The sequence below is a fragment of the Scomber japonicus genome, chromosome 6 (assembly GCF_027409825.1).
Source record: "Scomber japonicus isolate fScoJap1 chromosome 6, fScoJap1.pri, whole genome shotgun sequence".
Taxonomy (NCBI): Eukaryota; Metazoa; Chordata; class Actinopteri; order Scombriformes; family Scombridae; genus Scomber; species Scomber japonicus.
The window spans coordinates 17,046,521-17,062,239 of NC_070583.1; the positions used below are offsets into that span (position 1 = coordinate 17,046,521).

At 37.5% G+C, this 15,719-nt stretch overlaps 1 protein-coding gene across 1 annotated transcript; it reads left to right on the forward strand.

The window, feature by feature from the left end:
- The first annotated feature begins 471 nt into the window (after positions 1-471).
- Positions 472-13,612, forward strand: ercc2 (excision repair cross-complementation group 2). Its single transcript, XM_053321399.1, has 23 exons — positions 472-604; positions 825-924; positions 1,832-1,909; positions 2,098-2,160; positions 2,358-2,471; positions 3,247-3,363; positions 5,242-5,358; positions 5,605-5,728; positions 5,858-5,954; positions 6,520-6,653; positions 6,761-6,929; positions 7,657-7,775; positions 8,761-8,830; positions 9,367-9,436; positions 9,996-10,097; positions 10,207-10,270; positions 10,421-10,542; positions 10,993-11,085; positions 11,337-11,409; positions 11,588-11,658; positions 12,583-12,726; positions 13,149-13,292; positions 13,459-13,612. Exons 1-23 carry the CDS (start codon positions 600-602, stop codon positions 13,549-13,551), a joined length of 2,283 nt encoding a protein of 760 aa, XP_053177374.1. The 5' UTR covers positions 472-599; the 3' UTR covers positions 13,552-13,612.
- The last annotated feature ends 2,107 nt before the right edge of the window (positions 13,613-15,719 follow it).

Sequence of the window (15,719 nt, forward strand, 5' to 3'; positions counted from 1 at the left end):
GGAGTTGCTGCAGAATCTGGCAGTGCAGTGAGCAGGCTGAAGAGCAGAGGGCTCAGGACGCAGCCCTGCGGAAAGCCTGTGCTCACTGTGATGGTCCTTGATGTGGGGCTGCCCACCCTGATTGTCTGCTGCCGCTGAGTCAAAAAGTTGTGGACCCAGTTGCAAATGCTGTTGTCCACCTTTAGCAGCTGTAGCTTTTCCACCAGCAGTATTGCAGTACATGTACATAAGTATTATGAGCTTGATGTAAGTATTGCATTATATATTGCATCAAGCTTATAATACTTATGTACTTTTACTGTTATACTTTAACTACATCAAGCTCATAATACTGTATCCGTGTAAATGGGGACTCATGTAATTCACTCTTCCGCCGATGGGGGGCGGTAACCTGACACGCCGAGGAACATTTAAACGGACAAATAAACCATAGAAGAGGAAGAAGAATAATAGCATGTTTGCAGCGTTGCACCCGGTTGCACCACATTAGTGTGTGTTTAGTATTATGGTTTTTTTTATAAAACACCCATCAGTAATAGTTTAAAAGTAGCGAAAGTGATTGACAAAGAAGAGGAGAAGCTGCTACACATTTTACAAAAATGAAGTGAGTGTTTCTGAAGAATAACAGCCCTTTGAATGACACCTAGCTGACACATTTAAGCTAACGTCAATAGCGTTCATGTTATCTTCTATAAGTCAGTACGAGTCTGTGTACTAATTTAATTAACGTTGAGTGATAAAGCCAGTCATATTAGCCCAGCTTCATACACATGTTTAAATCAATAAATGCAGTGTTATAGTTATTTATACGTATTTTATTCCAGGCTCAATATCGAGGGTCTGCTGGTGTATTTTCCATATGATTACATATATCCTGAGCAGTACTCCTACATGCTGGAGCTGAAGAGGACGCTGGATGCGAAGGTAGGGGGTGTTTATCGGTTTCTTAGTTTACTTTACAGGTTATTAATGAGGTGGATTAAAGGACAGGTTCACAGTGTTTCAAGTGTATCTTAAAACAGCAGTTAAGTGCCGATATGAACAACAAAAGTAAAGGTTTTCCTCTCTGTAATCATTCCTCGTGTTCATACTGAGTATTTAAAGATCTTCAAATGTGCTTTCAATGGAAGTGATCGAGGACAAAATCCACACTGTGTCCACACAGTCATTTAAAAGTAGATTATAGCTTATATGAGGCTTCAGCAGTCTGAGTTAGTCATATCAAGTCGATATCTGACACATTTACAGTCTTTTTAACATCAAATTCCCTCTTTGTGTTTCCCTGTTGAGCTGTGGTGGAAGTAAAGTAACAAAAAGAGGGACATAGGCACTAAAAAGATTAACGTTGAAACATAGAAGACTTGATTTGACTCATTTGGAACAACTGAAGCTTCAAACTGGCTTCAGATAATCTGTTAAAAAAGTTTTGCACAGAAGGAGGACTGTGGATTTTGTCCTCCATCACTTACATTGAACAGCTGTTACAGGAGGAATGATTACAGTGACAGAAAACCTCAGTATTCATATGGGCAACTGACTGTTGTTTTAAGACAGACTTGGAAAAATTGTGAACCTGTCTTTTAGTCAATATTGCTAATTATTTCCCACCTCTGACAAACTTAAGTTTTGAGCTCAGCTGAAAACATTAAGTTTGATTTAAAAGTAGATGATTGTTTAAAGTATGTATATTAATAACATGAATATTATTTCTTCTATTCTTTCTTCTATTATTACTTCTTTCATCTTAAAGACTGATGGAACATAAGTCCTTACTTTTGTTTACCACTATGTTATTATTGTTACAGTGTTAACTTTGAGTGCATGTTTTCAGGGTCATGGAGTCCTGGAGATGCCTTCAGGAACAGGGAAGACCATTTCATTGCTGTCTCTTATCATTGCCTATCAAAAGGTGAGTTTAACCATGTGTTCATATGACTTCTTGCTTAGACATTTTGTACTTTCGGCTATGATCTACTCTGGCTTCCCACCAGAAAATCACGTGAACACTTTCACATTCTCTCTCTCTCTCTCTCTCTCTCTCTCTCTCTCTCTCTCTCTCTCTCTCTCTCTCTCTCTCTCTCTCTCTCTCTCTCTCAGACCTATCCTTTGGAAGTGACCAAGCTGATATACTGCTCCAGAACAGTTCCAGAGATTGAGAAGGTGAGTCAAAGAAAACCCCCCTCTCCACATTAACTGTAATTCATAGTCCATATAGGTTTAATCCCTCTAACAATAATTCATCCAGTCAGCTACATGTAAGAAGAACATTTATAGCAGTAAGAAGAAGCCACTTTATAATTGAGACTTTATAATACAGAGATTGTATCGTACATCTGATTGTGTGGTCGACTGATTAGGTCGTGGAGGAGCTCAGGAAGCTGATGGAGTTTTATTCCAAGGAAACCGGAGAGAGCAACAACTTCCTGGCTCTGGCCCTTTCCTCCAGGAAAAACCTCTGCATCCACCCCGAGGTAAGAGACCCTGCTGTCTCCTGTGTGTGTTACACATGGTTACCTGTGAAGTTAGATTTTACTGCTGGTTTTTAAAGCATTGAACGGTCAGGCTCCTGCCTATATTCGTGATTTGCTAACTTCCTTATGAGCCTGACCGCTGCCTGAGATCCTCGAGCAGGGCCCTACTGATGGTTCCTAAGTCTTGACATGTTACTAGAGGGGACTGGACCTTTGCAGTTCGGGCCCCTCAGCTGTGGAGCTCCCTGCCTGAAGATCTCAGGCAGGCAAACTCAGCGTCATCTTTTAAATTTCTTCTCAAGACTTACTTTTATCGTATGGCTTTTTCTTAACTGTTGGTTTTTGTTGTGTTAGTATTTATTGTATATTGTCTATATTTTTACCTGGGATCTTTTATTTGCATTCTCCATTTTATGGTGTAGCACTTTGTAACTTTGTTTTGAAAGGTGCTATATAAATAAAGTTATTATTATTGTTGTTGTTGTTGTTGTTGTTATTAAACACACTTTCACAGGCTTTCTGCTCTTCTATTTGTTTGCGATATGTTACAACTTTTTATTGAAAATACACAAGTAAACACAGGAAAAAATGTCCAACCTTACATAAAAAACACAACAAAGAAACAAAAAGACTTACCCAAACTATAATAAACCATCTTGAGGCCCTGAAAACACAACCAGCACTGTGCCCTTCAATGTTTGCTGTAAATGTCTAAAAGATTAAAATAATGCTTGTCTTCCTTTGACTCTAACAAGATTCCTCTGTTTATATCCAGGTGAGCGCTCTGCGCTTCGGTAAGGAGGTTGACGGAAAGTGTCACAGTCTGACAGCGTCATATATTCGTGCACAACGCCACAGCAACCCCGACCAGCCTATGTGTCGCTTCTACGAGGTGAGAGGTCGTCTGAATTGATTTATTTTTCATTTATCAACTTTAAAAGAAGCACACGAGGCAGGTTGAAGAAAAGTTTGGGCAAAAAAACCTGATCACAACTGTTATGGAGGTAGTTTAAACCTTTTGACTTTTTATTTTTGAGGATACAGTTTGTGAAGATGTGTTTCAGTGTGTTATTTTAAGCCTCATGTAGGTAGTATCTGATAAACTGCAGCTATATTGGATTTCTAAAAACGTAATTACTTCTTGAACATTTGCATGACTTTATCTGTGAAGTACGGGAATCTTTCTGATATTTGCATAACATTTGGGATTCAACAAGGCTCTGCTGACACTGAGACGTCTGATTTTGCATGTAATTGGACAAAGCTCTGACCAAAATTGACCAGATATTGCTCAGAGCAGCAAACTGAAGAATCATGGGAACAACAAAAACTGAAATCCATCCATTGTGTGATGCAGTGTGACCCTCCTGTGAGGACCTCTAAATAGGCTTAAGCAAACAATGAAAAGTACTCCCATAATAATATCTTGTGTGTAACTGCAGACTAGATTGAGTATCTGGTTTCTGGTTGTCCTCTGAATGAACTCGCAATGCTGTTTCAGGTGCAGCCACGCTGAAGTTACGATAACATCAGCGATAATGTATCTTTGAAACTGTGTTCTTTTATTTAGATGAAATCCCAAACTTCTGACTCTTTACTTAAAGTAATAATACAATGTAAAAGTACATTAGTATTATGATCTCAATGTAGTTAAAGTATTACAGTAAAACTGACTGAGAAAAATTACATTCAAAACTCTTTAATTTGTCTTTTTACAGGAAAATTGTTGAACTTTCACAAACATGCCTCATATGAATGATAATTATAACAACAACAACAACAACAACAACAACAACAACAATAATAATAACTTTATTTGAATAGCACCTCTCATACAGTAAATGCTGCTCAAAGTGCTTTTCAACACAAGAAATGCTTCACATAAAAGGAGAATAGATAGAGCAATGTGAAAAAAGAACAAAAAAGAAAGAGGAAAGAAATACAAAATATTAATGTAACATAAGATGGAAAATAAAATAATTTTAAAATAGTACATAGTAAAAGTAGTTAAAATGGAGAATTAGTTTGTCAGTGGTTAACTTAATTAGTGCACGATGCCCCCACAATTTTGAAAAACTGTCCTCTGTGGATAGTCTTTAAGCCTTCTTCAGTGCCATAAATGCTCTATGCCCATGTGTAGTCAAACTCAATGCATCTACAGCATGTGGAATTTGCCTATTGGTTTGTTACTCTACAAACATCTGAGGGTTTTTAGGGAGTCAGACAGTCATATCCTCTGACCTTGATTACCACAGCAATGCTGCGCCACTGTTATCAAAGTGGCTCCCGCTTTCCCCAATACACCACAGACAGCTGCCTTCACCGTCTCAAAGAGAGAAAACGGTGTGTGTCTTTCTTTAAAGACGATAGTGCTGCTTTTACTGTAACCTCAAGGCCCCTGCTTGACCCTAAATATGGAAAATTGCCTAACAATAGAATTCCAGTTGCAGATTAGTTGCAATTCAGGATTCTTTGCAAATTGTCTATTTAATCCTTACATACTGTTTGATGGAGACAATGATGTAACCTGGGCGCTACACTACGAAACCTGGCCTCACTACAGGCTACAGACCCACTGCCTAAAGCTTGGCACCCAGAAGTATCCTGAAAACAGCAAAAATACAGCCAGATAAATACACACATTTGTTTTTTAGGAAAATCCTGCATAGTATACCTTTTTAATCCAGCCAAGTTTTAAAGGTATATCTGTTTATATCGGTGTATGTCTCTGCTCCTCTTATTTTCTTGACCTTCCCTTGTCGTTCTGTAGGAGTTTGATGCAGTTGGCAGGCAGGTGCCCCTTCCTGCTGGCATCTACAACCTTGATGACCTGAAGGACTTTGGCAGGAGGAAAGGCTGGTGTCCTTATTATCTGGCACGCTACTCGGTACGCTGCACCAAAGATAATCTATTTGACATAAAGCATTGAGCCTGGTGTGGAAAAATGCTTTCCTAGCATTTTAGTAGCAAAGAATGAATGTTTTAATACAATAATACAACCTGACAATGCCTCTGTTAAAGACAATACTACTCTTGAGTGAATAATATTATAATATTTTAAGCTATACCACAAAGACTGGTGGGATATCTGTTGATTTGTGCTCTTATCTCTTCGGTCTTTATTTCCTCTCAGATCCTGCATGCAAACATTGTGGTGTACAGCTACCACTACCTGCTGGACCCCAAAATAGCGGACCTGGTCTCCAAGGAGCTGGCCAAGAGCTCTGTGGTGGTGTTTGATGAGGCTCACAATATAGGTGAAGGGATAAACGTTTATTATCTAATTCTAAGTATCACAAAAATATGAAACTAAATGTTTTTTTTTTAATTAGTTTAACATGAATTATTGTGAAGATGACTCATGGTTTCTTTCCCTCTCTTCTTAGACAACGTGTGTATCGACTCCATGAGCGTGAACATCACCAGACGAACGCTTGACCGATGCCAGAACAACGTGGACACGCTTCAGAACACCATACAAAAGTAACAAATACAAAAGTCCAACAAATGTCTGTCGTTAGTAGATAAATATGTCATACGTCTGAAAAATACAAAGCCATGATACACTTAAACCTCACATACTGTTCATATTCTAACTCATAGTTAGTCAATTTACATTCATAAATTCACCATCAGTCATTAATGAATGTTTGATTAATCCTTAATGAGGAGTGTATTCTATTTATTTATGGATAAGCTGTATCGGCTTGTATCAGATTCACAAAAAAAAAAAAAAGCATTTTATTTCCATTTTTGTATATTTGAGGTCACATTAGGAAAGGTCTGACTAAAAGAAATGTGTGTAATTTGATCTCGAATAGTATGTAAGGGTTAACCCATACTTTTCCTATTTCAGCATGCACCTATAATCTGTGTTTTCAGACCGACAGTAATCGATTGGTGATTGGTCCTACAAATCTGTCACTTGTGTGAAAATAAAATGAAACCAACAGAGTGCCATTTAACCACATATTTCCACATGTTATGGGATTTCCTTGTTATACCAGCGTGTTTCAGTGAGGTCTGATAAATCTCCAACTCACCTTAGTATAAAGGAGACAGATGCTGCTAAACTGAAGCAGGAGTACAGGCGTTTGGTGGAAGGTTTGAAGGAAGCTAACGTTGCCAGAGAGACAGACGTGTACCTCGCAAATCCAGTGCTGCCAGATGAAATTCTTCGAGGTAAGACCACCAGAAGGACTGGACATCAACACATAATTAATCTCACCCTTTTTTCTAGAGTAGATGGTTCAGACAAACACATTCTGCTCCTTATCTTACTCGCTCAGAGGCTGTGCCAGGTACCATTCGCACAGCAGAGCACTTTGTAGGTTTCTTGAGGCGTTTCCTGGAGTATCTGAAGGCCCGTCTGAGAGTCCAGCATGTGGTGCAGGAGAGCACCCCACAGTTCCTCAAAGACATCTTCGACAAAGTCTGCATCGACCGCAAACCTCTCAGGTCAGTGTCGACACTCTGGACAAACATAATCCAATCACTGCCTCATTCTCATGTTCATTTATTTCTTTAGTAGCATGCCTTTATCATTTTTTGGTGCTTTTCCATTGTACAGTTCTAGCACGACTCAGCTCTACTCGACTCGACTCTACCCAGTTTTGGTACCAGGCACGTTGTTTTCCATTACTTCATAGTACCTCCTCAACGTGGGCAGGGTCGTCATAGCACGGCTGCGCAAACTGCAGTGACTTTGTTTAATATGCGACACAAACACATAAACAATGGAGGACATGGAGGCAGTGGTGTACTTGCTGCTGTATGTGGCTTTTTGTCACACACAAAGCAAGAGAAGAGAGCCAAATCGCTGTAACACTGTTGCCAGTATTTAAAAGTGGCGGGTTTCATTCTTCTGTGGGGTGTCGCGCTCATGACTCTTCCAGTGACGGCACTCTCTGACCAATCAGTGGCAGTCTGTTGACATCACATTTTAGTATAGGCTCAGCTCACTTGGAACCTCGCCAGCAGGTACCAAAAAAAACACCAAGTACCAGGTACTATCCCTAATGTAAAAGCAAAAAAAAACGAGTTGAGCCGAGTAGTGCGAGAACTGCGAGAACTGCATAATGGAAAAGCCCCATTTCTTACTCAATGACTCACCTCCTTCATGCACTCTCAGTTGCAGCTCATTTCCTCGTTTACTTAATTTCCTAACCTTTTTGTGTCTCTCCAGGTTTTGTGCAGAGCGGTTGCAGTCGTTACTACGAACTCTGGAGATCGCTGACATCGCAGACTTCTCGGCTGTTACTCTCATCTCTAACTTTGCTACCCTGGTCAGCACCTACAGTCAAGGTACTCGGTGACACTGAATGAGTCTGATTGCAATATTTAGAGATGTACAGACACTGTTAACAAATATATTACTTTGGCAGATACTGTTGTTACTATAAGGTGTGAGGTTGAAGTCAGATTCTAGTCTCATTGTTGTAGTTGCAGTGGCAGATTTTAGCTTTTGATATCTCCCAAATGTCACTGCTTATACTATCTGAAATATAAATAATAATAAATAAAATAATTAATTTATTTAAATAATAATGTTAATATAATAATATCATAATAATAATAATGATCATAATAACTTTATTTGTATAGCACCTTTCATACGAGAAATGTAGCTCAAACTGCTTTATAACAAAATAAATTGCATACACCAAGTTACATGCTTCACTTAAAAGAGCCTAAAAAAGGAGCAAAGAGCAATGTTAAAAAAGACAAAAAAAGACAGAAGAAAGAAAAAGAATCATTAATATAATATAAGATGGAAAATATAAATTAAAATAATAATACAATTTATTATAAAAGTAGCTAAAAAAACCCCACCCAGAGTAAACACAGTATATAAAATCAAGTATTATACATCATTTTAAAAATTTAATAATGCATCAGTGTGGACATGATGACTGTCAGAAAAGCTTGTTATAGAGATACGTTTTTAGCTTTCTTTTGAACATATTCAGCGAGCTGCTTCCCTGATATCTATCAGTAGTTTGTTCCATAGTTTTGGGGCGTAATAGACAAAGTCTGCATCCCTGATTTTCTTTCAGCCATTGCTGTGAACCTCCAATAAACCAGCAGCAGATGATTGCATTGTATGTGGAAAAATAGGAATGGAAAAGTTCTCAATAGCTTTTTTTGATAGAGCAAAAAAAAACAAATTCCAAGAGAATTTAGTTTGTTTGTTTGTTTTGCTGCTTTGGAAACCTTGACTGTAATTATTACATTTTAACTTAATGAAACACTTCTCTCTCTCTCTTTCTGTCCTTCTCTATCCGTCAAGGTTTTACTATAATCATTGAGCCGTTTGATGACAGAACTCCAACTATTGCCAACCCCGTGCTGCACTTCAGGTAAAATAGATTTGAGAAATGAAGAGTTAGTAATGAGGAAACATTATAGATTAATATCTGTTTGAGGTTACAGTCGGCACAAGCAAAGTAACTGATGAGGTCACCTGTTAGCGGTTTGGTAGACATAAATACAAAATACATCCACCAACTTATAATTTCACCGCCTACTGACAGATTTGAATGCTTTTCAATTGTTTAATGTGTTTTTTTAATATTTGTTTTTATCTATCTATGCTTGACTGTTGTTTTTATTGTGTTTTGTATATATTCCTTTAATTTTGTTTTGTTTTGTGAAGCACTTTATAACCTCAGTTTTGAAAGGTGCTATAGAAATGAAGTTTATTATTATTATTTCACTAGTTTACCTGCTGATGATTATCATTAGGTGTTTGAAATGACTCAAGAATACATTTACGGCAGGTTGCAGTAAATTAATCAAATATGTAAGATAATGGAGGACTAAGCCACGTGTGGTATAAACAAGTCGTCATGTGACTATCCTGATATTTATTTTCTGTCTTTTGTTCCCCTTCCAGCTGCATGGATCCATCTATAGCCATCAAACCTGTTTTTCAAAGATTTCAGTCGGTCGTCATCACCTCGGGGGTAAGTTAGATACAATTCTGTCTCCTTCCTCTCTGCTCAGTTTACAGTCTGTTGTCATTTTAGTCTTGTAGCTTACAATGCTTGAAGATTTTGCCTCATGGTCTCAAAAACCCAGCATGATTTGTAACCTACATGTCTCAGGCTGTGTGCAGAATGATGAACACTTCACCCCCCCCCCATAGAGAGTAAAAATACTGAATGTCTCCTTCGGATGGAGACTTTCCATATGGCTCTTCCCATTAATTTTATTAAATAGTTTTTAAATATCTAATACAAATGTTACTGCTGTGTGTAAGGAGAGCAGCAAAGTAAGAATTTCGTTGCATCTTCAACTTCAATCTTACACCCTTAATCTTAAATATCATTTTGCTGTTGCCTTGAAATATATGCATTGTCTTCCTCTTTCTTCATTTCTTTACATGTATTTAAAGCACATAGAAAACCTGCCTATCATAAACCACCTTGTTTAAAGTATGAAGTCTTTGGCCCCCAAATAAATGACACTGATAAATTAATATATCAGCTCTGATTTAGAGTCTCTCTCCTTTTTCCTCCTCAGACTCTCTCCCCGCTGGACATCTATCCCCGGATCCTGGACTTCCGCCCTGTTACCATGGCGTCCTTCACCATGACGCTGGCCCGGACCTGCCTCTGTCCTCTGGTGTGTAACCAGACACGCTCACTTCAGTGGATTTTAAGAATGATTATTAAACTCCCTCTGATGGCCCCATTAATCTAAGTCTTTTTTCTTCCTCTTGTTTATTTCGTAGATTGTCGGCAGAGGAAACGACCAGGTGGCCCTCAGCTCAAAGTTTGAGACCAGAGAGGACTTTGGTTAGTAGAAATGATGAAAATATGTTTATAATTGCAGCTGTGACATAAATGTACATCTAAATATTTCTTTTTCATCACACGATATCTCAAAATAGACCAAACATTCAGGTCTTTTGATAACTGATTGACGGATGACTTTTTTTCTTCCAGCTGTGATTCGTAACTATGGCAACCTGCTTCTGGAGATGTCGGCCATTGTTCCTGATGGTATTGTGGCATTTTTCACCAGCTACGTTTACATGGAGAACATAGTTGCATCTTGGTATGAACAGGTCAGTGTGTGTGTATACAGTGTGCATGTGCGCGCACACACACAAACACACAAACACACACTCATATCTCAGAGATTGTGATGTCTTCATGCTCTTTTGGATCCTAATTTACCTTCACATTCACGTTATTCTTAACCCTTACATACTAGTTGAGTCAAATTTACAGCTGTAAAAACACCTGTTTGTGGTTCAAAATTTGGTTTCTTCTTACTGCGAGAATATGAACAGTATGAACAGTATGTAAGAGTTAATAGTTGCAGTTAAATGGTAACACGATAAAAGGTAGGTATTAATAAAGGTTTTGTTCTTCAAGAGCAGTATTCTTTTTTTTCTTTTTTATTCTTTTTTTTAATACTATTATAATGTTAAATATATTTGTATATGCCAAAGAAGCACATTTTCTAATGGTGTGAGTTTTTTGCATGTTTTTTTGTTTTGTTTGTCTTGCAGGGTATCCTGGAGAATATCCAGAGAAACAAGCTGATCTTCATTGAGACTCCGGATGCTGCAGAAACCAGCATGGCCCTGGAGAAATATCAGGAGGTCAGAGAGACACCCGTCAGCTTACTTCAGTCTTATTATATAATGAAAGAAGTCACAAATATCTGTACAAAAAACACTCACAGCTGCAAAGGTTTTATTTGAAGATCAAGTTGGTAAAAAACAGATGATTCAGTGCTTATCATTTGTTCCATTTAGCAGCAGACTAATGGAGCTGTTTTATCTTCCTTATCTCCTGGTGAGTCTCAGACTTTTGACTTCTGACCTTTTCCCTTTCTGTGTCGTCTTTTCAGGCATGTGAGAACGGCAGAGGAGCGATCCTCCTGTCTGTGGCCAGAGGGAAGGTGTCTGAAGGAATAGATTTCGGTAAATGATCAGAAAGCTGCTAACATATTATTTTATATTATTATAAAATAAGGAATGAAAAGGACACAGTTAAAGCAATGCAACAGATTCATTTATGCTTACTTATATTGTAATTAAAAGATGTGGGTATGTTTAATTTTTGAACATAACCATGAATCTTGTTCTGTTTTCTGTTCAGTGCACCACTTTGGCCGAGCAGTCATCATGTTTGGAGTGCCGTACGTTTACACACAGAGCCGCATCCTAAAGGTCAGAACTGTCACTGTGTAGCTTTATATCATTTAAACTTCTACATAAATCAGTGCTGACATGCATGCAGCTAAAGCATTATGTAGACTTTAGTGGCATCAGGCTTGGCAGAAATGGAATATATTATTCATAAATATGTTTTAGTTAGTGTACAATCACCTAAAATTAAGAAATGTTGTGCTTTTTGTTACTTTAAAATGAGCCTTTTATATCTCCATAAAGAGCAGGCCCTTTTCCACAGGGCCTTTTTTGTGTTTTTTCATTAGTTTGAAGCCACTATAGTTTCTCCTACATGCTTGGAAAAGGAGGAGGAGGAGGAGGGGAAGGGTATTCAGATTGTTTCAATCTGCAACCTCTCAACTATGCCACTAAATCCTTCACACTGGTGCTTTAAACATATCCCAAACTAAATATTTACATGTTCAGGTGTTCTAGTATAATCTTGTCTTTTTCCACTCAGTGAAATTGAGCAGTTTTAATGTCATCCTTCTCATTCATAGCTTGGCTATATTTTTTTCCTCTCTGACACAGTAGCTATTACCATTTGTAAGAGTTAATGGGGATCCTAATAAACTAGACTAAGGTTAACTGTCAAACTTCAAGGTTCAAGGTATCTTTATTATCCCTGAGGGGCAGTTTGGTTTATAGCCAGCAGTCAAACATAAACAACAACTACCAGAACACATAAATAAATACAGCAATAAAATAAATACAGAATCACAGTCATATAAAAGGCTGATCGCAGCAGGAATGAATGACTTCTATATTATATATATATATATTGATACAGGTCATGGAGGTTGTTCAGTGCAGTTCCAGCAATTTTACTGCATATCTTCATGATACTCTGCAGGCCTTTTTTTGTTTAAAAGAAAGTGACAGCAGATAAAAGAGAACATAACTTGCAACGTAAACTTTTTTCAGGCTCGTCTGGAGTATCTGCGGGATCAGTTTCAGATCAGAGAGAATGACTTCCTCACATTTGATGCTATGCGTCATGCAGCCCAGTGCGTGGGCAGAGCCATCAGAGGCAAGACGGACTACGGACTGATGGTTTTTGCTGACAAGGTGTGTGTGTGGTTTGTCTTCTGATCTCAATTCCAATTTTATTTAATGTACAGTATTTCCCTTAACCTAAGATACCCACAAACACATGAACAGTTTCGCAGCATCACCCTGCTTTACATTCAACTGCTGGTGGCATCCCATTACTACCAGTATTCTGACATTGGCATTAACCCTTTACATACTGTTCAGGGTCAAATTTGACCCATTTTTACATTTAGGAGCTGTAAAAACAATTAATAACTAATGGGGAGTTTATGAATGTAAATTGGTGTAAAGACAAATTATGAGTGAGAATATGAACAGTATGCAAGGTTAAAGTAGATCCACTTGAGGAGTTGATAGTTTATTACCTTCAGTAAAGATGAATCACTATGTAATCTCCCTTCCATCCTCCTCCTCATCTTTCTCATCTTCCTCCACAGCGTTATGCTCGAGCAGACAAACGTGGGAAGCTTCCACGCTGGATCCAGGAGCACATCAGCGACGGCAGTCTGAACCTCACTGTGGATGAGGCAGTGCAGCTCTCCAAGCACTTCCTGCGTCAGATGGCTCAGCCGTTCAGACAGGTACGACTCAAACCGGAGTGTAGTGATTTAAAGTGTAGTTTTATTTATTTTAAATCCACTCTGACTTTCCTAGTCTCACACACACACACACACACACACACACACACACACTACAGGCTCTTTATGATTTACCCTTTTCTCACAATCTCTCTCTCTCTCCCTCTAGGAGGACCAGTTGGGTCTATCTCTGCTTACTCTCGAGCAGCTGGAGTCGGAGGAAATGCTGCAGAAAATCACTAAGATCGCTCATCAGACCTGAAGACATATGCCTTAATGCTGTCACCATGGCGGTGCCCATGATGATGAAAGGTCCTCAACCCGTTAAAAATTATTAGAACTGGGGTTAAAAAAAAAGCACATACAACATAAGAGTTAATCTTTATTGCCTAATGTGGAGCGCCAGATGTTTGTTTGTGATCAACTTCGTCATTAAAAATTATGGTATAACAAACATATTTAAAATTGGTTCAGCTCTGGTGGTTATAGTGATGGTGACTGCCTTTCAGTATTAAACACCACCAGAGGTCTGGACTTATTAAAAAAAAAAAAAGCCAAAGCCACTCATCATTCAGTATTTTGGGACACACATAGAGTCTACTGAATATCAGCAGCACAGCCTCTACATACTGCTCTGTGTCATTTACTATAGATTTAAACACAGTTTATCAGCTTTAGTCTCACCAGTCAAACCTATAAACCTCTGAGAATGTGACAGGATTCATTTTTTTTTTAACTAAATCATCACCGCTCTAAAGTTACAAACCTGTTCTCAACTGAGCAGTCATGTGTTACAGTGATTTGTGCAACTTTAATAGATGGTTTACATGTTGGTCCTACAGTCTCTTGTACCAAACCAACACAAAACACTGATGAGGATCAGTTAGGAAAACTACAATTTAACCAAGAACACAACTAGAGCCTGACCAATACTGATTTTTTGGGGCCAATGCCGATATTAGGAAGTAAAAAAATCCCAATATCAATATATATAGCCCAATACATACTCCCTGACAGACGATACTACATTAATACCAACAATATTTCCATTATAATGAAAAGTTTTGTGCTATTTTCAGCACATCAGAGCTACTGTAGTCTGTGACATAAAAAAAACATTTGACACTGTTTTTGCTTTTTTGTTGCTTAAAATGAGACAAGCTGATGTGTTTAAGGATACCTTTATAAAACTGTGTGAACATGTTGCTTTAAAACTACTCAAACGTTCTTCTGTCTGCGGCTGTAACATCAGTCCATTTAGTGTCTGTCATACAGATAGTCTACTTTTCTATTGCAACTGTACATATATTTGTATGTTTTTCAGCCTGAAAATTGAAATATATAAATGTTTGTATATAACAGTTGTCTTGTTTTTCTTGTGTTTTAGTCTTTATATATTTTACTACTTATAAGAGGCATTTTGCATCCTGACAAAAATGTTTATTTATGGGCCAATGATGTTTTGTGTTCACGTGCTGTAGTCAAATTTAAAAGGGGTTAAAATGTGAAAATAAACGTATGAATAACTTGCATACATTATGTTTTTGTGGACCCTGTAAGTGGATAAAATATTTAATATTTATCATTCTTGTGTTTACACCATTTTAAGGAGCATTCAGTCTTTTGGTCGAAAAAAAATTCAAATTACGTAAAACCAACAAAAATACAAAATGTACATTTTAACAAACCTTTTTAAAGATTTTTTGAATTGCTCATCTTGCCAATCTTTAACTAATACTTAAATACTATAAATATTTTACAGACATAAAAGCACCAACCCTAAAAAAAACCCCAAAGCATTTCCATGCAAACACACACACAAGTTGAAAGTTTTACATCTTCTCATACTTTTATTTTACATCTCAGCTCAACTTTGCAAATATAAAATACAAACATTCATATTTATTTTATCAGAATAAGCACAGCAGATGAAAGAATTGTCCATATTTTCTACATAATTGTGTTTTTCATTGTTTTCATTTTGTACATTAACATTCTCACAATGCTTCAGTAAAAGCTGGTAACAGACTGGAGTTTCAACAAGAAAACTAACAAATTTCATCCTTTTAAATAAACAGCAGTGACAGTGTTTCTACCACAGCAGACGTACAATCAATAGTTCTTTCACCAGCATGAAAAAATAGGTTGTATATTTGTTTATGGGCAAAAATAAAACTTTATTAGAGCCCAAAGAGGAGTTTGTTGAAATAAAATCCAGTGGTCATTCTAAGGGAGCACTCTCTCCATCTATTTGCATCAGTATCTTTCTTTCTTAAAACATTCCTGAGTGTTTAATTATAAAATTTGAAGAATCAGTTTTTGTTGTTATTTCACCAAAGTTTTGACTTGAGTCTCAAATTCAAGTAACTAGTTCAAGTAATTCTCGCTACTATAGATTTAAACTTAATAAAAAGCACAAAGAAATCTACC